Here is a 22005-nt window from a genome sequence, read left to right as displayed (position 1 = left end):
AGCCTTTGCAAAGAACTTCCTTCCCCCACCCACCAGGAGCTAAGAATAGATGTCAGTACTCTTTGTTTATAGTGACATTCAGGGCACATCTGTTTTTATAGCTGTGTGTCCTCTACTGCTGTGATTCTCAAACGTTAGTGGGCATCAGAGTAACCTGGCTAGCAGGTAGAAATGCAGAGCCCAGGCCCCTCCCAGGATTCTGATCCCTGTCACAGGACAGGGGTGGGAATATGTATTGACAAGCACTCGGGTTCCTCAGATGCTCATGGCAGAATGACTACAGTTCCCTCCTACTGATCTGGTGCCTAGTTAATGAACCGGTTCATCTTTGTTTTTTAAACGAACTTATTAGAAAAGACATTAATTAAAAAAAAAAAAAAAGAATAAATAGCCCGGCTGCCTTGGCTCAGTGGATTGAGCATAGTCCCATGGACTGAGAGGACCCGGGTCAATTCCTGGTTAGAGCACAAGTCTGGGTTTTCCGGCTCCATCCCCAGTAGGGGGCGTGCAGGAGGCAGACGATCAATGTTTCTATCTCACATCAATGTTTCTATATCTATCTCCCTTCCTCTCTCTCTAAAAAATATCAATAAAATTTTTTTTTAAAAAAAAAGAGGTTACTTTAAAAAAGGAATACATTTCTACATGGGAGGAACTCAGTTTTAATAGTAGTTTACACCCCCTTTTTAGAGGCATGTTAAATCAACATTTTCCTAAGTAGCTGAGTGTTTCATTTCCAGTTTTGTAAACCACAAGGGACAAGGTCAAAGCCGAGGAAAGGATGGAATGAGGGTGAGAAGAAAGAATCTCTGCTCTGTTCTTCGGAGACCAGATATACCAGGGCCTCTGCCCTGGGCCTTTCTCATGTTTGCCGGATCCTTGGCCCTTTCGCCTCTCATGTGGACCAGGCCGTCCAGGCCTGCCCAGATAGTGTTCTAATTAGCTAACCCATCTGATCACAAGTCATAATTTCTGGTTGTTTTAAGGATTGGAATATGAAGTTTTTCACCTTTACCAAATAACTAAAATCCCACTCCCCGACCAAGTTTAAAAAGAGAAAGTTAATATTTTTAAATAGGTAATAGATATTAAGGCCTTTTCTCAATTTTGTGTTTTTGTCTAATAATATTTTTCTTAAAATTTTAGTTCTCGCTATGCTTGCTAACAATGAGAAAAATACATAAATAACAAATGACTATGAATGGAAAAAGTAGGAAAAAAAGCCTACAAGGCATCATTTATTATATATCCTGAAACGAATTTCTGGACAAATCTGATCATTTCCTCCAGGGTGGGGTGGGGGGCTAGTCCTGACCTTGAAGGTGGAAGGACTTTCAGCTGGAGGTCGCTTGGCTCATGAAGTGAGGTGGAGAGGCCAGTTGTAGTACAAACATAAGTCCCATGAATCAACACATATGCAATTAGTGTCTCTTGTGAACCATGCCTTGTCCTAGGCACTGTAGGAAGTAATGAAACAAAGTATCACCCTTCATGGAATTTATTATCTAGTTGGAGAATCAAGGTCCAGAAAGCAGCGAGGGATGACATTATAATTAAGTACTGGTTGTTTATGTAAAGATCTCACGTCCCATAAGAGTTCAGAAGAGAGGTCTTGGGGACCTGCAGGGAGAAGTGGAAGTTGAAGGGTGAATAGCAGATTCAATGAAATCTGTGGCTACTCTAAACCTTCTAGAATGCTAAGATGCCACTGAGACTACTGGCGGAATTGATCTCTGAAAGAAGAGATCAGATTCGGGAGTTGGAAACTCTGGGCCGTGTTCCCATGCTTGCCCCTCCCTGGCTGATTTTGGGCAAGTCCCTTCACTGCTTTCTGTGCAATTTCCACCACCCACCTCCTTCCTCGTCAATCATCATCATCAAAATCAATGTCTCCCGAGTGGCAGAGGCATTGTTTAAATTGGTTATCAGCAATCTTTTCATGAGTCAGATGATTAAGGAACTGACAGCCTGCCATCTCTGCCGCACCGCCCAGTGCCCGTGGGACCACGCGTGTGCGGCGGCCTCTGACATCACTTGTTTTTCTCCAGCCGCTCTGCTGTCAGCGCAGTTGTGGGCTGGTGATTGATGGTTCTTGATGTCATCTAGAACAAGATGGAAGGATCGTAGCCGACTTAACCCCAGAGAGCATTCCACAGGCCAACCCAATTCAGGTCACTGGAGGAAGCCGAGTTTTCAGGAGCATTAGCAGTCAAAGACCGAGTGCAGGCAGAGATGCAAAGACTTCACCCACCCATTCAGAAATAAAGTTAGAAAAGGTACTCAGTCAAGTGGGGGAGACAGCCTGTAAATGAGCAATTATGCAGAGCGAGCAGGGCAGTCGCGGAAGCATTTACAGGGTTCAGAAGCAGTATAGAGCAGGGAGGGCTTCGTGGAAGAGGTGCCATCGAAGTTGGTTTTAGTGGATGAACTACCAAGCAAAACAGAGACAGACTCATAGACAGAGAGCAGGCAGACGGCTCTGGTGAGGAGGTGGGGGTTGGGGGGAGATTGAGCAAAAAAGATAGAGGACTCAGGGACATGGGCAACAGTGTGGTGATTGCAGGGGGTGGGGGCGGGGGTGGGCAGAGGTGGAAGAGGGCAGAGGGGATAAATGGTGATGGAAACAACAACAAACAAGTTGGTTTTAGTGGATGAATAGAAATGGGCCAAGTGACAGCGAGAAGGGTATCAGAGACAGAAGAAAGGGACAGAAGCATTGGGGTGCACCTGAAGTGTTTCAGGATGGCTGGAGCTAAGACGTGGGATGCTGCTCAGTTGTGGACCTGAGTTCTGACTCCCCCAGAACAGCAAGGCATTGTTGGGATCCTGATTGCTTCACGTATTTTCCTGGTGAAACTCTGTCAAGGCTATCTCCTCGGGTACTGGGAAGGAAAAGAGAAAGATAATTGGGTAATAAAGATGTCTCAAGGCTAGAGACCTAATTGGAACTGGAAAAAGATTAGCATTTGATTCTCAGAGTTATTCACACAGCTGCCAAGGACCGTGCTGCCAAAACCAAGATAGCATCTCTGACTAGTTTTTACCGGTCAGCATGTTTAACCTATAGCGGGTTGGGTAAATTTGATCTCACACACGAGATGGGACACTGTTCCATCTCTGGTTGGCTTTAGTTCCAGTAGGACACAGTGTTTTGCAACAGGCTGAAAGAGCCTCATCATCAGTGGGCCTTTTCAGCTCTGAAATACAGAACAAACAGAACTCTGCTCTGTGAGGGGATCCAGGTGGAGACCACCTTCCTCTCCCAGTCACAGAGCTGGGTAGGTCACAGATCATGTGCCATCAGCATCTTTTTGCAGTGAAAGTCTCCTGGTAATCAACAATCCTGTGAAATTCCTACCAGTTGCTACCTGTGTAATCTTGGGTTGGTTAATTAACCTCTGTGTACCTGTTTCCTTATCAGTAAATGCCTAAGGTATACCTCGTCAGGTGGTAGTATCAACTGGGCGAACCCCCGCAAAACTTACAACAGTGCCTGCTGCGTAGTATATAACCAAGAAATATTAGCTGCTACTCTTCTTCTCATTATTATTATTTTAAAAATGATTTACCTGCCCTGGCTGGTTTGGCTCAGCGGTTAGAGCGCCGGCCTGAGGACCAGAGGGACCCGGGTTCGGTTCCCGCTAGGGGCACGTGCCTCGGTTGCAGTTTGTCCCCGGCCCCAGTTGGGGTTGTGTGGGTGGCAACCAGTCGATGTGTCTCTCTCACATCGATGTTTCTCTCTTCCTCCCTTTCTCCCTCCTGCTCTATTGGAAGATACATGCAAAAATGTCCTCGGGTGAGGATAGAAAAAAAAAATTATTTACCTGTCCACGAAATTCATGTTTCCAGAGAACCCAGGTTTTTGGAGGCCAGAAGGGATAAGCCAGGTTCCTGGGACTCAGGTTAAGAGCAATCCTGGGTGTTTGTCCGTTCTCATTCCCCACACGCCAGCCTTGTCCCGTCAGAGCATTAGCACCTGGACCCGTGATGTAGTGGAACACCCCATCTTCGAGTGGAGAAAGCCTGCTAAACTGTCCTGGGAAGGATGCATGCTAGAGAATGCAAACTTGCTTCTCAGCTCCGTGGGGCCAGTCAGCTAGGTGGCTCTCACTCTTCCATAGAGCCGCAGATAAAGATGGAGAAAAGGGAGCACAGAGCCCTGCAAGGAGAGTCCACGGCCGGGGCTCTGCTGGGAGGCTGGGTAACTGCAGATAAATATTGAAAGTCAGAAATAACAGTGGCACATTTTACGTATCCCTCCAACGTTATACACAGTGAAGTACGGGGAAAAGTGTTAGATTCAAATGGTCAGCAGTTTTGTGTTCAAATCTTGACCCTGCCCTTGGCTTGCTCTCTGACAGTAATGAACCCCTCTGCCTGCTCAGCTCAGGTAGCTGTCTGAATAACGGGGGAGGGAGAAGGCCCCTCCCTGCACTGACGTTTTGGGTTCTCTGGTCAAACTGCCTGTCCCCAACCTAAGCACCTTGGAAAGGGAGCAAAGGCCTTGCCCTGACATCCTGAGCAAGAGGACATTGGATATCTAGTTTAGAGCTCAGAGGAGGGCTGTCATCAGGCATGGCTAATGGAAGTAGATGATGTGCTAGGTGTTTTTCCCAGAGATATGTGACCTTGTGTGCAGTGGGTTGACTGGCCTCTCAGGACCAAGGGGACCAAATTGGCTCTAGGAATAGTTGGGGAGCGGGGGGTCCTGTGAGAAGGGCCACAGGGTGCATGAGAATGTGCAGCTCTTAGTGTGGGATGGTTGTGAGATAATTGCATGTATTAGGTGAGCTGGAAGGCAGAGGGCAGAGGTCGAGGGAGGAAGGCAGCCAAGAGTGTAGTTATCTCCTAATTATTGCTTGCACTGGAATGTTTTATTCCATTTAGAAAATGGTGTGATTGTTTTGAACTCTGTGTGTGTGTGTGTGTGTGTGCGCGCGCGCGCTGTAGGACAGCAGCCAGGTGGGGTCGATCCAAGCTGTGTGGGTGGTGTTCTCTAATTGCTGGGCTGGACTTTCTTTTGCCAATTAGGTGGCTTCCTTAGACCTGCCCTTTTATAACATGATTACTACATGGAGCAACTTAATTTTGTATAACCTCTTTCATACCGAGGGGAGCTGCTTTCAACATGTAAATTCCATCTTGGCTCATTCGGATGCTTTCAACAGCCTGCACTGAAATAAAAATCAGATATTGACTTATGTGAAAAACATATATAGGGATGTCTTCTCCCCAAAGGTGGATTCTGTCAACATCTACACCTTGTTAGAGGTCCCCTTCAGATCTATGTGTTTGGATGGAAGGTACAGTGTTTGGGTGGAGTCCCAGCTAAAAGGTGGTATTTATTGAGAACTTACGGTTTTCCTCATACCATACACAGACATTTACTCAAGATGAATCATAGACCTAACTAAATGTGTAAGCTAGAACTAAAAAACTCTTGGAAGAAAATACCAGTAAATATTCATGTCCTTGGGTTAGGCAAAACCTTCCTAGATATAACACCAAAAGCACAAATAGCAAAAGAAAAACTCAATTGGACGTGAGCAAATTTAAAACTTTTGTGCTGTGAAGACAACATACAGAATGGTAAAACACTTTTGCAAATCCTATATCTGGTAGGAGACTTGTATCCAGAAAATGTAAAGAACTCTTACAACTCAATAATAAAAAAAAAAAGTCAAATTTAAAAATGGGTCCTGGTTGGTGTGGCTCAGTGGTTAGAGTGTCATCCTGTGCACCAAAAGGTTGAAGGTTCAGTTCTCGGCCCCAGTTCAGGTGTGTGTGGGAGGCAACCAGTTGATGTGTCTCTCTCACATAGATGTCAAAATATGGAAAAAATACCCTCAGGTGAGGATTAACAAAAAAAATTATGTTTGAATAGGCATATCTCTGAAGAAGATACACAACTGGCATATGAAAAGATGCTCAACTTCATTAGTCATCAGGAAATACAAATCAAAACACAATGATACCACTTCACACCCACTGGGATGGCTTTAATAAAAATACATAATAACAAGTGCTGGGAAGGGCTTCCGGTCAGGATGGCGGGTAGGTAAACACGGTCTCACCTAATCCCACAACCACATCAAAATTACAACTAAACCACAACACAACCATCATTCAGAACCACCTGAAATCGAACTGAATGGAAGTCCTACAACTACAAAATTAAAGCAGCAGCCACATCCAGACTGGTAGGAGGGGCTGAGGCATGGATGGGCTGGTCCCACACCCATGTGTGGTGGACAAAAATCAGGAGGGACACCTTGGCCAGGAAGGTCCTCCCTGAGGAGTGAGGGGTCCCCGTCCCACACCAGCGGCCCAGCTCAGGGTTCCAGTGCCAGGGAGGGAAGTCCCCATCACTTCTGGGTGGAAAATCCAGTGGGAACTGAGGCTGAGAGAGGCTGAGGCTTCTGGAGCCCCAGGCAGCTCCTCTTAAAGGGCCCGCGCAGGGATTTACTCAGACTTGCTCCCTCTTAGCTGGGAGGAGAGGCAGCTTGAGGGGCACCAGAGACATATAGGGAAGAACTGAGCTGTTTGGCCTTGGGACAAGGGTTGGAGAGGCAGCTTTCTCATGGACAGACGTGCTGGCGAGGCTAATGTTCCATTGGTGAGCCCTTCCCTGGGCGGCAGACAGCCACCGTATCTGAGACTCCAGCAACCTGGCTCACACTGTTTGCCCCGCCCTGGTGATTCCCTGAGGCCCCACCCCACCCAACTTTTGGGCCCATCCAAGCTGTTTTTAAAGGCTTTACCATAGGATTGGCCTGTCTTGGATCCTGCTTCAGAGTTTCCTAAAATATCTCAAACAAGCAGAATCTGGTCTCAGCGAGCCACATACCTCCCATTAAGTGGCCCCAGAAACAGCCAGCCTTCGTTCACAACCTGGCTTTTCCTGGACACCTCCAAGCCCAGCACAAGAAGCAGCCATCGGCAGATCACTTTGTAGCTTATGCTGGGTGGCCCTGGATAGAACACAGGCAATGGCTGACCTTGCCCCAGAGCAAGCACACCCAGTGGACAGCTTCAGACCATGCTGAAGCACCACCTCCCAACCACCTCCACAAGTGACACACTCAATGAGAAGACTCAGTGTGTACCAGAATCCTGATGAAGTAACTCTTGCTCTCTATGGTGGGCCCCTACACAGCTAATCATCCAAGGTAGTCAGAGGCCAGTGGCTAGTGGGCACTGCCAGTCCTAGCAGCTGATCAGCCTGAGTAAATCCCTCCCATTGATGTGCCAACAGCAATCAAGACTCAAATACAACAGAAGTGTGTACCGTCCACACCAGGGGTGCACCTCAAAGGTCCAGTTGGGGTGATCAGGAAGACTGTGCCACTGGATTCTACAGGATACCTACAACAACAGGCCACCCTATGAAGCCTAGGAGACATAGCAACTCTACCTAATACATAGAAACAATCACAGGGAAGCAGCCAAAATGAGGAGACAAAGAAACATGTCTCAAATGAAAGAAAAGAATAAAACTCCAGGAAAAGAACTACACAAGCCCTGGCTGGTTTGGCTCAGCAGTTAGAGCATCTGCCTGCGGTCTGGAGAGACCCGGGTTCGGTTCCCGCTAAGGGCATGTACCTCGGTTGCAGTTTGTCCCCGGCCCTGGTTGGTCGTGTGGGTGGCAGCCACTCGATGTGTCCCTTTCACATCGATGTTTCCCTCTCTCTCTCTCTACCTCTCTCTCCCTCCCACTCTATCTGTGCAAAAAAATGGAAAAATGTCCTTGGGTGAGGATAAAAAAAAAAAAAACTAAACAAAATGGGGATAAGCAATCTACCAGATGCAGAGTTCAAAACACAGGTTATAAGGTTGCTCAAGGAACTTGGCAAGACATTCAAGGGACTTAGTGAGACCTTCAAGGAACTTAAGGAGACCTCCAAGGAACTTAGAATATTAACAACATCAAAAAGGACTAGTCAGAAATGAAGGCTGCACTAACTGAAATAAAGAATAATTTGCAGGGAATCAATAGTAGAGTAGGTAAAGCCAAGAAACAAACCATCGATTTTGAATATAAGGAAGCAAAAAACACCCAACCAGAACAGCAAAAAGAAAAAAGAATCCAAAAAAATGAGGATAGTGTAAAGAGCCTCTGGGACAACTTCAAGCACTCCAACATTCTCATCATAGGGGTACCAGAAGGAGAAGAGAGAGAGCAAGAAATTAAAAACCTATTTGAAAAAATAATAACAGAAAACTTCCCTAACTTGGTGACGGAAACAGACATACAAGTCCAGAGCACAGACAGTCCCAAACAAGTGGAACCCAAAGAGGTCCACACCAAGACACATCATCATCAAAATGCCAAAGGTTAAATACAAACAGAGAATCTTAAAAGCATCAAAGAAAAGCAGTCTATTACCTACAAAGGAACTCCCATAAGACTATCAGCTGATTTCTCAAACTCTGCAGGCCAGAAAGGAGTGACAAGAGATATTCAAGGTGATAAAAAGCAATGACCTACAACCAAGATTATTCTATCCTGCAAAGCTATCATTTAGAATTGATGGACATATCAAGAGTTTCCCAGACAAGAAAAAGCTAAAGGAGTTCATCATCACCAAACCAGTATTATATGAAATGTTGAAGGGCCTTCTTAAAGGAGAAGAAGAACAAAAATATGAACAATAAAATGGCAATTAATACATATCTATCAACAATAGAATCTACAAACAAAATGAGCAAGCAGAACAGAAACAGACTCATAGATACAGAGAACTTTTTTGCTTGCCAGATGGCTGGGGGTTGGGAGGATGGATGAAAAAGATGAAGGAATTAAGAAGTACAAATAGTTGTTAGACTGATGAAATTCAAAGGAAATGGGGGAGGGAGGGCAGGATGAGATAAACCAAAGACCTTCTGTGCATATATGTATAACCAATGGACACCGACAATAGTGTGGGGAAGGAAGGAGGGCGGGATTGGGGAGGAGGGTGTCAATGGGGAAAAAAAAGGGGGGAACATCTGTAATACATTCAACAATAAAGATGAGTTAAAAAAAAACAAAACAACAACAAGAAAAAAACAAGTGCTGGCAAGGATGTGGAAAACTAGAATCCTCATATACTGCTGATTGGACTGTAACATGGTGCAGCTGCTTTGGAAAATAGCATGGAAGTTTCTCGAAATGTTAAACAGAGTTACCATGTGAATCAGCAATTTCACTTCTGGGTATATAAAACCCAAAAGAAGTGAAGCAGGGACTAACAGATATTTGCACGCCCATGTTCACAGCAACATTATTCACTATAGCCAAGAGATAGAAGCAATTCAGGTGTCCATCAAGTGTCCAATAACTGATGAATGGGTAAACAGAATGTGGTATATCCATACAATGGATATTTTTTGGCCATAAAAAGGAATGAAATACTGATATGTACTATAACAAGGATGAACCTTGAAAACATATGCTAAGTGAAAGAAGCCAGTCACAAAGGATGACATTATATATGCTACTCATATGAAATGTCCAGAATAGGCAAATATGTAAAGACAGAATGCAGATTAGTGGTTGCCTAGGGCTGGGGGACAGAAGTTGGGGAGAAATGGAGAGTGACTGCCCATGGGCATGGGTATCTTTTTGGGGGTGATGAATTGTTCTAAAACTGGATTCTGGGGATAGTTGCACAATTCTGTGTCTGTTCTAAAAATCACTAAATTGTACATCATAAATGGATGAAATGCTAAGACTGCAGAAAGCCAGGGATAGATGTAGAATTTACTTTCAAGGAGCTTTTGTTGAAATGGGGAAGATAAGACTAAGGTAGATATATAGGTAGCAAAAATATATCCCACTTCTGATTATCTGTGCTAGTCCTTCTCACTAGCTGCCCAGAAAATCAGCAACTATACCAAGCAAGCATTCATTCAGTGGAGGAAGGACTACCTGATGCATTTCAAAGTAACAAAAATATTTTAAAAATTATTTTAAAAATTATTCCAATCTCATTATTCTTATGTAAGTCATAAATTGGGATAATAAATGTGCAAGTCATTTGAAATCAGCAAAGTTCATTTTATTCAATTTGCTAGCTTTATGTCTTTCTTCAGCACTATGGAAAGGCTTGTGGAGAAAGATTACTTTATTCAGGAATAGCTGTTGACTGAGTTGGGAGGGACAGGCAGATAAGCGTGAAGTGACTGTCCTTTATGAAAAGTGTTCTGATGGAGAGAGTACAGAGTGCTCCTAGGGCATATTGTGGAGGGATTCACCCAGACTTGAGAGGTCAGGAAGCCTCCCAAAAGGAGCACTACCTAAGTGGAATTAACCAGGTGAGCAGGGTGCAGAGTATATTCTGGGCAGAGGAAATCTGCCATTCAGGACAGTTCTGGTTCTTCATATGCATATCTGTTCTTCACTCTCACCATCACCCTGTGAGATAAGGTATTATTATCCCCATTTTACAGATTAGGAAACTGAAGCTCAGTCTTTAAAGGACTCTCCCAAAGACAAAGTCCACGAGTAACAGAGTTAGCATTTTTTCTTTTTTATTCTTTTTTTAAAAAAAAATTGTCTTTAGCCCTGGCTGGTTCGGCTCAGCGGTTAGAGTGTCGGCCTGCGGTCCAGAGAGACCCGGGTTCGGTTCCCGCTAAGAGCACGTACCTTGGTTGTAGTTTGTCCCTGGCCCTCGTTGGGTCGTGTGGGTGGCAGCCACTCGATATGTCCTTTTCACGTCGATGTTTCTCTCTCCCTCTTCCTCTCTCTCCCTCCCACTCTGTCTGAACAAAAAAAATCCTCGGGTAAGGATTACAAAAAATTTGTCTTTATTGTTGAAAGTATTACAGATGTCCCTCCTTTTTCCCCCATTGAGAGCAGAGTTAGAATTTAATCTAGTTATTCCACTGTCAAAGCTGGAACACTCTCTACTATGCTCTACTACTTCTTTGAACAATATACCACTATATGATTTATGACATCTTCGTTCTTTACATTTTTCAATTATAGTTGACATTCAGTATTATTTTATATTAGTTACAGGTGTACAGCATTGTGTTAGACAGTTCTGTAATTTACTAAATGGTCTCCCCAGTAAGTCTAGTAGTCACCTGGCACCATATATAGTTATCACAATATTTTTTACGTTGTTTCCTATTCCGTACTTTACATTCCCTTCACTATTTTGTAACTACCAATTTGTAGTTCTTTATTCCTTTACCTTTTTTACCCAGTCCCCCACTCTCTCTCCCATCTTGCAACCATCAGATTGTTCTCTGTATTTATGCGTTTGTTTTTGGGGTTTTTTTGTTCATTTATTTTGTTCTTTAGAGCTTACATATAAGTGAAATCATATGGTATTTCCTTTCTCTGCCCAATTTATTTCACTTAGAATAACACCCTCTAGAGTCATCCATGCCGTTACAAATGATAATATTTCATTGTTTTTTATGGATAGGTAAAATTCCATTCTATATATGTACCACTTCTTCTTTATCCAATTGTCTATTCATAGGCACTTAGGTTGATTTTATATCTTGGGTATTGTAAATAATGTTGCAGTGAACACAGGGGTGCATATATCTTTTTGAATTAGTGTTTTAAATTTCTTCAGATAATTATCCAGAACTGGAATTGCTGAGTCATATGGTAGTTCTATTTTGTTTTTTTTCTTTATTGATTTTTTTGGGGGAGGGGGGAGACATAGGAAGGGAGAGGGTGAGAGAGAGAAATATCAATAAGAAAGAACATTGATTGGCTGCCTCCTGCATGCCCCTCACTGGGAATTTGGACCACAACCTGGGCATGTGCCCTGACGGGGAATCGAACCCATGATCTGTTGATGCATGGATCAACACTCAACCACTGAGCCACCGACCAGGCTGGTAGTTCTATTTTTAATTTTTTAAGGAACTTCCATAATGGCTGCACCAATTTGCAACCCCACCAACAGTGCATGAGGGTTCCCTCTTCTTTACATCCTTGCCAGCACTTGTTTGTTGATTTATTGATGATAACCATTTGACAAGTGTGAGGTGATATCTAATTGTGGTGTTAAGTTGCATTTCTCTGATGATTAATAATGTTGAGCATTTTTTTCATGGGTCTATTGGCCATCTGTGTATCCTCTTTGGAGAAATGGGTTTCCTATTCTTAATTGGATGTGTGTGTGTGTGTGTGTGTGTGTGTGTGTGTGTGTGTGTGTGTGGTAAGTTATATGAGTTCTTTATACATTTTGGATATTAACCCCTTAATGAATGTATTATTGGTGAATATCTTTTCCCATTCAGTAGGCTTCCTTTTTATTTTGTTGATGGTTTCCTTTGCTGTACAAAACTTTTTAGTTTGATGTAGTCCTACTTGTTTATTTTTTTCTATCGTTTCCCTTGCCCAAGGAGATATATAAGAAAAAAATATCACGAAGGGCAATGTCAGAGAGTTTACTGCCTTTGTTTTTTTCTAGGACTTTTATGATTTCGGGTCTTACATTTAAGCCTTTAATCCATTTTGAGTTTATTCTTGTTTATGATGTATGAAGATGGTCTGGTTTTGTTTTTTTGTTTGTTTGTTTGTTTTTTTGCATGTATCTGTCTGGGTTTCCCAACACCATTTGTTGAATAAACTGTCTTTACCCCATTGTATATTCTTGCCTTCTTTATCATGGATTAATTGATCATATAAGCATGGGTTTATTTTTAGGCTCTCTAGTCTGTTCCATTGATCTATGTATCTGATTTTATGCCAGTAGCATGCCATTTTGATTACTATATCCTTGTAGTATAGTTTGGTATCAGGTAGTGTGATGCCTAGAACTGTTCTTTCTCAAGATTGCTATGGCTATTCAGGGTCTCTTGTGGTTTTATATAAAGTTTTGGATTATTTGTTTTAGTTCAGTGAAAAATGCCATTGGTATTTTGATAGGGATTGCGGTGAATCTATAGATTGCTTTGGGTAGTATGGACATTTTAATGATATCAGTGCTTCCTATCTATGAACAAAGCATATGCTTCTGTTTATATGTATCTTCTTCAAATCTTTTTTCAATGTCTTATAACTATTGGAGAACAGGTCTTTTACTTCTTGATTAAATTTAGTGTTAGGTACTTCATTTTCTTTTTTTCCCATGCAATTGAGAATGGGGTTGTGTTCTTGATTTCTCTATCTGATAGTTTGTTATTGGTGTATAAAAATACAACTGATTGCTCTGGCCATTTTGTCTCAGTGGTTAGATAATCAGCCTGCAGACCAAAGGGTCTCAGGTTTGATTCCTGGTCAAGGGCATGTACCTGGGTTGCAGGTTCATTGGGGTCATGCAGAAGGCAACCAAATGGTGTGTCTCTCTCATAACACTGTCTCTTTCTCCTTTCCTTCCTTACACTCTATGTAAAAAAATTGTTTTATCAGTTCTAATAGTTTTTTGGTGGAATCTATAGGGCTTTCTCTCTATATCATGTCATTTGTAAATAATGACAGTTTTACTTCTTCTTTTCCAATTTGGATGCTTTTTATTTATTTATTTTCTGATTACTATATTGAATAAGAGTGGTGAAAGTGTACATTCCTGTTTTGTTCCTAATCTTAAGAAAAATACTTTTAACTTCTTCGCATTGAGTGTGATGTTAGCTGTGTGTTTGTCATATATGGCCCTTATTATGTTGAGATATGTTTCCTTTATTTGCACTTTGCTGAGAGTTTTTATTATAAATGGGTGCTCATTTCTGTCAAATACTTTTCCTACATCTATTAATATGATCATATGATTTTTATCCTTCATTTTGTTTATGTGGTGTATCATGTTAATTGATTTGCAAATATTGTACCAACCTTGCATCCCAGGAATTAACTTCACTTAATCATGGTGTATGATCTTTTTAATGTATTACTAAATTTGGATTGCTAATCTTTTGTTGAGATTTTTGCATCTCTGTTCATCGGAGATATTGGTCATACTTTTCTTTTTTTGCAATGTCTTTGTCTGGTTTTGGAATCAGGATAATGGTGGCCTTGTAGAACGAGCTTGGGAGTCTTCCTTCCTCTTAACCTTTTTTGAACAGTTTGATAAGGATAAGTGTTAATTCTTTGAATGTTTGGTAAAATTCACCTGTGAAAAGTCCAGGACTTTTGTTTGTTGGGAGCTTTTTGATTACTGATTCAATTTTGTTGATAGTAATCGGTCTGTTCAGATTTCCTGTTTTCTTCTTGATTCAGACTTGGAAGATTGTATTTTTCTAGGAATTTATCCATTTCTTCCAGATTGTCCAATTTGTTGGTGTATAATTGTTCATGGTCTTTTCTTATAATCCTTTGTATTTTTGTGGTGTAAGTTGTCACTCCTCTTCTTTTATTTCTGATTTTATTTATCTCTCTTTGTTTCTTGATGAGTCTGGTTAAGGATTTATCAGTTTTATCTTTTCAAAGAACCAGCTCTTGGTTTTATTGATATTTTGCATTTTTTAAATACTCCGTTTCATTTATTTTCACTGATATTTATCAATTCCTCTCTTTCTAATTTTTTTTTTAGGTTATAAGGTTAGATTGTCTATGTGAGATTTTTCTTGTTTCTTGAGGTAGGACTGCAACGCTATGCATTTCCCTCTTGGGACCGACTTTTCTGTGCCCCATAGGTTTTGGGTCATTGTGGTTTTTAAAAATTTGATGATTGATTAATTTGAGAGAGAGAGAGAGAGAAACATCGATCTGTTGCCTCCCATACATGCCCCTACCAGGTACTGAACCCACAACCTTGGTATGTGCCCTGACCAGGAATATTGAACCCGCAACATTTTTGGTGTATAGAACCAGCTGATCCACCCAGCCAGGGAGGGTCATTGTGTTTTTTATTTTCATTTGTCTCAAGGCATTTTTTGATATCTTCCTCAATCTCATTACTAATGCATTCATTGTTTAGTAGCATGTTAATTAACCTTCATGTATTTGTATGTTTTTTAGTTTTTTACTTGTGATTGATTTCTAGTTTCATACCATTGTGGTTGTAGAAGATGCTTGATATGATTTCTGTTTTTTAAAATTTATTGAGACTTGTTTTGTGACCTAACATGTGATCTATCTTGGAAAATGTTTTATGTGTACTTGAAAAAAACATATGTGGTGTCTGAAAAAATGTATACACACTTTGAATAATTATAAATTCCAATGGGTTAAATCTGAAAAGAAATAACATCAGTTGAGCTATCAACTTTAAAGATGTATACATTTTTGAGGGACACCCTGTATATTCTGCTCCTTTGGGGTAAAATGCTCTAAAAATATCAATTAAGTCCTTCTGTCTAATGTGTCATTTAAGGCCGTGGTTTCCTTGTTGATTTTTTGTCTGGAAGATCTATCCATTGATGTCAAGGGGGTGTTAAAATCTCCTACTATGACTGTATTACTGCCAATCTTTTTTTTTTATTTCCATCAATATTTGCTTTATATATTTAGGTGCTCCTATGTTAAATGCATAGATGTTTACAAGGGTTATATCCTCTGTTGGATTCATTCCTTTATCATTATGTAATGTCATTTGTCTTTTGTTGTAGCCTTAGTTTTAAAGATTATTTTGTCAGATATAACTATTGCTACTTCAGCTTTTGTTGTTGTTGTTCCTGTTGGCATAAAATATCTTTTTTTATCCCTTTGCTTTCAGTCTGTGTGTGTTCTTTTGATCTGAAGTCAGTCCCTTATGTACGTATGGGTCTTGCTTTCTTTTAAAAATATATGTTTTTATTATTGATTTTAGAGAGAGAGGAAGGGAGAGAAACATCGATGTAAGAGGGTAACATCGATTGACTACCTCCTGCACACCCCCTACTGGGGACTGAGCCCACAACCTGGCCATGTGCCCTGACTAGGAATGGAACTGGTGCACAGGATGATGCTCAACCAGCTGAGCCACACTGGCCAGGGCGGGTCTTGCTTTTTTATCCATCCAGCTACCCTATATCTTCTTATTGGAGCATTTAATTCATTTACATTTAAAGTGATTATTGATAGATACATCATTATTGCCATTTATTATTCATATGTATTTTTTTTCCTTTTTCTTTTTAAAAGAAGTTACTTTAAGATTTCTTATAATACTGGTATGATGGTTATGAACTTCTTTAGCGTTTTCTTATTTGGGAAGCTCTTTATCTCTCCTTCCATTTTAAATACTATCCTTGCTGGGTAATCTTGGTTGTAGGTCCTTTTCATCACTCTGAGTATTTCGTGCCAATCACTTCTGGAATGCAAAATTTCTATTGAGAAATCAACTGACAGTTTTATGGGAATTCCCCTGTAAATATATAACTGCCTTTCTCTTGCTACATTTAAGATTCTCACTTGTCTTTAACATTTGCCATTGAATTGATGAAGTGTCTTTCTGTGGGCCTCTTTGGGTCCATTTGTTTGGGACTCTCTGCACTTCCTGGACTTGTATGTCTATTTCCTTCTTCAGATTAGGGAAGTTTTCAATCCTTGTTCTCTCTGTTCTTTTGGTTACTCCTATGATGCAAATGTTGTTATGCTTGATATTGTCCCAGAGGTCCCTTAAACTATCTCATTTTTAAAGTTCTTTTTTCTTTTCTGAATAGGTGTTGTTGTTTTTTGCTACCTTGTCTTCCAAACTACTGATTTGATCCTCTGCATCATCTAATCTGCTGTTGATTCCTTCTAGTATATTAATCATTTCTAGCTTTAAAAAAAAAAAAAAAAAGATTTCTATGACCTTTTTTATGCCGACTGTGTTTTTGTTGAAGTTCTCATTAAGTTCCTTGAGCATCCTTATAACCATTGTTGAATCCTACATCTGGTAGATTGCTTGTCTCCATTTAGTTTAGTTCTTTTTCTGGAGTTTTCTCCTTTTCTTTCATTTGGGACATGTTTCTTTATCTCCTCACTTTTGGCTGCCTAGCTGTGTTTATTACTGTGTATTAGGTAGAGCTGCTATACCTCCTAGCACAGGGTGACCTTATGTACTAGGTGTCCTTTGGGGCCTAGTCTCTAATCACCTGAGCCAGGTTCTCCAAGGGTGGCCCTTGTGTGTGTTGTGTGTGACCTCTTGCTATAGTTGAGCCTTGATTGCTGTTGGCTTGTCAGTGGGTGGGATGGACCCTCAGGCTGACTGGTTGTGAGGCTTGGCCACCACCAAGTACACAAGATGGTCTACAGTGGCTTACTCCATAGAGGGGGATTCACCCCACCCTGCTCTGGTGCCTGCTGAAACCACCCTTTGGGTATGCCACTTGTGAAGCTAATCAGGTGTTGCTCTGTTATGGTCTGAATCTGGCCATGGGGTATGTTGGTTCTGGAGCCTCTTAGAAGGGGGTCCAGTGCAGGCCAAGGTCAGCCACTGCCTGTGACTGGCCTGGGGCTACCTGGTAAGAGCTACAAAGCAGTCTGCAGTTGTAGCTGCCTGCACTGGACCTAGAAGTGCATTGGAGAGGCCATGCTGCAAACCAAGTTTGTTTGCCACCAGTCCTGGGCCAGGGTCAGGTCAGCACAAGGTATAGGGCACATTGAGGTCTGTTGCTACCTGCTGTCTGCCTGTAAAGCTCAGCCAGTGAAAGAGCCTTGGGTGGTACGAGTTTGATAAGGAGGGGTTCTCAGGGAGTCACCAAGCTAATGCAGATTCAGATTTGACACTAGTGCTGAGTCTGGGACCACTAAGCAAAAGTCACAGGGCACACCAAGACCCCTGGGGTCTGTGGACCTTTGAAATTTTTCTTTTTAAAGACTGCAGTGTGGGCCAAGGTTGGTTGCCTGCCTCTGGAACAGACCCTGGTGTTGTGTGATTTGGGTGGATTGGGGTCTCAGTGATTCGTCAGGGTGGAGTGAGTGGAGTTGAGCAGGTGAATGCAGATACAGATTTGGCTGTGTGAAGGGAGAGCTCAACACAGGAAATATACCCCCACCTGCCAGCTGTGTAGGAGGACAGCTCAAACCAGGGACAATGGCAGCTGTCCCTCCAACCCTTGACCTTAAGCCACACAAATCAGTTTCTCTCTATATGTGTCTGGTGCCTCCTGAGTCACTGTCCTTCTACCATAGCCCTAGGTGAGTGCCTACGAGTGAACAAGTCTGTGTATGGGCCCTTTAAGAGGATGCCTGGGTTTCCAGCAGCCTTCCATCTCACTTGGAGAGACAGAATACCTGCGGATTTTCATAGCCAGATATTGTGGGATCTCCCTTTGCTGCACTGGTGCTCCTGGCTGGGGACCCGGTTTGGGGATGGAACCCCTTGCTCCCCAGGGGGGACCTCTGGGGCTGAGACATACCCCCTGATTCTCAACTGCCACAGTGGGTGTGGGGCCATCCTATTTCATGTCTTTGTCCACCCTAGCAGTCTTCTTTATATCCTTAGTTATAGGACATCTGTTCAGCTCATCTTCACGTGTTTTCTAAGCTGAATGTTCTATGATTGGATTGTTGTTTTGATGTGATCATGGGAGGAGGCAAGCATAGCCTTCACCTACATCACAGTCTTGACTGGAAATCTCAACGCCTTTGTTCTAATTACAGAAATACTTATGCATGATCATTGTGGAAAAATCAGAGAATACAGAGATATATTTAAAAAATTTTTTTATTCATGATCCTGACACTATAAACAACGTGGTGTATAATCATCAAGCCTCCAAATTGAAACATGCTGGTTTATAATCTGTTTTTCACACAACAAATATTAATATTTTCCATGTTGTTAAACATTCTCCTACGTAATAGTTGTAATGGTCATCAAGTATTCTCTCTTTGTGATGTATTTATAATTACCTACCCAATCACGGGTAATTTTCTTCAATTTTGTCATCAGTATTTTTGCATATCAGCTTTTGTCTTTGAGGGCTTTCTCAGGCTAAATTACTAGAAGTGGAATTTTTGTGTCAGAGTATGCACATTTTAAAACTGTTGAATTCTCAGATTGCCCTTTGCTAAGGTTGTACCAGTTATTCTTTGACACTGGAGTATGAGTGTTTTATTTTCCTACTTGCTACAAATAACTGTCTTTTTCTTTTAACTTGTCAGCTTCATTGATACCACATCAGTGTTTTAATTTTCACTTCTTTCCTCATTATTGAAATTGGCTTTGTGTGTGTGTGTTTGTGAGCCTTCTATTTAATGCCAAGGTATGTGTCACATTGGCTAAAAGTGCATTGAGCTTAAAGGATGAAGATTGTCCTTGTCGCCTGGAGGCGACAGGCCGAAGATAGTTTCTGCCCAACTCTGTCACTGCTGGGAAGGGACGACACATGCTCCTCAGTGGTAAAGTAGAGGGAAGGCGTTGTCTCTTGGATTTAATGACCCTTTTTCTTCCATATAGGTTCTTAAAGGTGGCCAGGAAGCACCCACAAAGCCCAAAGGTCGTCCCAAGAAGAACTCCATCCCCACCTCAGAAGAAATTGAAGCTGAAGAGAAGATGAACAGCCAGGCCCAGGGCCAGAGGAGCCTCACGCCCTTGCAGGGAGGAGAGCAGCCCTGTGACCCACAGGAACCGACAGCATGCGGTGTCCCCTTAGAGGTGGCAGAGCCCCCAGGCCAGCCACAGGAGTCGCCAGCGGCCTCTTCCGAACCCCCACCATCAAGCTAAAACAAAACTCTTTGAGGGGAGGGGGAGACTGGGAAGAAGGGAAAGAGAGAAGGCAGGTGAATAGGAGAGAAAAACTTCCCAAAGCCTGGCGCACTGAGGGAGAAGAGAGCCACCTGTCTCCCTCCCTCCCACAGGTCTTGGTGGCGTTTCCACCCCAAGCATTTGAGAAGACTTGCTTGCCTTAGGCCTTTCTCTTCCTGAAAGGATGCTTTAGCCCCAGGATGCCCTTAAAGGGAGACAGTGCCTTGCAACTGCCTGACCCAGCTGGGCTGACACCTGGCACGGTGGGGCATGGCTCCGGCTCTCCCCCTGCCAGCCTCTGGGCAGCCAGTCATCAAAGCAGAAAGATGTGGAGGACTTGGGCAGCTTGCCCAGGTTCCTCGCTGACTCAGCACTTATTTCCGTAGTTTTAAAAAGAGAATTTAATGTTTTGGTTGTTGTTTGGGGCAGGGGTCGGTGAGGGCGGGCTGAAAGAGTTCGGGGAAGGGAGTTCTGAGTTATTTTAATTGTTTCCGAATAAAGTTTGTTTGTTTGAAGCCGGTGTGCCTTGGAACCCATTATAAGATTGTCAGGTGACTTAAGAACTGACAAGCCTTGTTTTTCTTGCTTCATTGAGTTGCCATCCTTGAAGATGCAATGCAGATATGTTAAGATAAACTTTTATTTTTTAATTAAAAATAAATCTTTCGAAAGGGTTGGGTGTATTGTTTCTTCTGGGGCGTGCATTTAACTCTTCCTGAATGTGTCTCATGGAAAGAGCGACCCCGAGACAGCCCAGCTCCCTGGGCTTTGGTCTCCAGGCCGAAAAGACTGGGCCCGGCCGGCAGTGTCAGTGCAGGGAGCGAATGGACGACACCCCAAGACGCCCTTGGGTGAAGACAGAGCAGGGTGGCGGGGCTCTGCTCCCCCCGCCTTCTGCCAGAGCAGCGCCACAGTTTGTACTGAACGTTCTGGGCTTCCACCTTCAAACATTATTTTACTATTTTAAGAGATAATCAATTTATTTGCTTCAAAAATCAAGCTATCTAAAAAGAAGGCTTGCATTCCCCTCTGCCCTCTGCCCTCCATCCCCGGCAGGTAACCATTTTTATTGGTTTCTTGTTTATCTTTCTTTACTAAGTATGCACTTGGATGACGGGTTCTGCAACTTTTAACAAAAGAAGATTTGAGAATTACTTGGCTAAATGTGTGCTCTGTGATTTTAAGTTGGAAATGCTGCCCTGCTTTTCAGAAGACCCAGAAAGAAGTGGGTTCTGGGCATCCTGAAGGGAGAACGTGACTCCCATCTGGTTGTCACGTGGGCTGGCCCAGAGGCCTGACCCCACAGGGGTGGCCATGGTCGTCTTCCCTGGGGCGTTCACTGGTGGTGTCCTACGGGCAGAGTGCCCATCCTGTGAACTGTCCATTGTTAATTATGGGGTAACTCTGGCCAGCAGGGGCTCAGGACATAGAAACAGACTTTCATAATGGCCTCAGCTCGGGAAGCCAAACCTGTGACTAGTTCTGTAAAACAATCATGTGATTCTTGTCAACGTGAAACAGGAGTGGTCTGCTCGTTTTCACTCTCTTAGCGTGGACAGTCGGGACCAGCTGCCGTTCTGACCTTCCGAAGGCAGTACCTGCCTCGCTTTGCAGTTGAGATCAACAAAGAGAAAGCAGTTCTTTTCTCAACTCCTGTGAATAGACAAAGGAGGGGAGGATTTGGCCTTCAGAACCAGTTTGTGCAAGCCACACCCTGTGCAAGTCTGTGTGAGGTTTCTCGTGTGGTGTGTGCAGAAAGCTGTCTTCATCACCTCAGGCCCACCCCGAGTACAGTGTTATGATCAGGTGGTGTCACAACGGGCCAGAGAGTGTACACAGTGGCCAAAGCAAGCAGGTGGATCTGTGCCAACTCAGTGTCACTCCTGAGGAATTGTTCTGTCCTATTCACCCCATCCTCCGGGCCCCCGGTGGCCTTTCATTTGGATTCGATTTTCCTGTGATGGTTTTTGGTCTCTTGTCCTGAACTCACCTGTTAGCCTTGTCTGAGGTGTTCTGTAGTAACTGCCACTGCACCCAGATATGTGTACACACAGTTTTCCTGAGCCTGGGTTCCCGCCTGTTTCTGACTTCCAGCCCTGAGTCCTTGCCTGCCATCTTTGGTATTGTTTACTGTCCCTAGGGGTTGAAAGGGTGTCAGTGGAGGGTTTAAGATCTTGGATGATCTTTCCCGCTGTTTCCGAAACCCTGAGCCCAAGGTCAAGTGCACTTACAAGCCTTGGGCCTGTCTTCCTGCCTCAGCTCTGTATAGCTTTGCCCTGTGACTCAGGATGGGCCAGGCCGGGCCTTTCAAATGCCAGTGGGTACTGGTTCAGTGCCAAGGCCTGCTCCCTCCACCTCAGTCTTTCTCTTCTTTTCCAGTTCCCGAGACTCGAGACAGGCATTGGAAACCAGCTGCACAGGGTTCAGCGAGTCGTGGTCAGTAGGTCGTTCCGTGTCG

General features: G+C 43.0%; 1 protein-coding gene across 1 annotated transcript in view; it reads left to right on the top strand.

The window, feature by feature from the left end:
• Nucleotides 1-20154, top strand: part of BARX2 (BARX homeobox 2) — an 85741-nt gene extending 65587 nt beyond the window's left edge. The window contains exon 4 of the mRNA XM_036276906.1: nt 19260-20154. Coding sequence (XP_036132799.1) covers nt 19260-19526 — 267 coding nt within the window. The 3' untranslated portion in view covers nt 19527-20154. The remainder of the gene's footprint in view (nt 1-19259) is intronic.
• The last annotated feature ends 1851 nt before the right edge of the window (nt 20155-22005 follow it).

This window comes from Molossus molossus, unplaced genomic scaffold (genome assembly GCF_014108415.1).
Source record: "Molossus molossus isolate mMolMol1 unplaced genomic scaffold, mMolMol1.p scaffold_m16_p_22, whole genome shotgun sequence".
Classification (NCBI taxonomy): Eukaryota; Metazoa; Chordata; class Mammalia; order Chiroptera; family Molossidae; genus Molossus; species Molossus molossus.
Note: the sequence above shows the minus strand (reverse complement) of the source record. Positions and strands in the feature narration are given on the sequence as shown.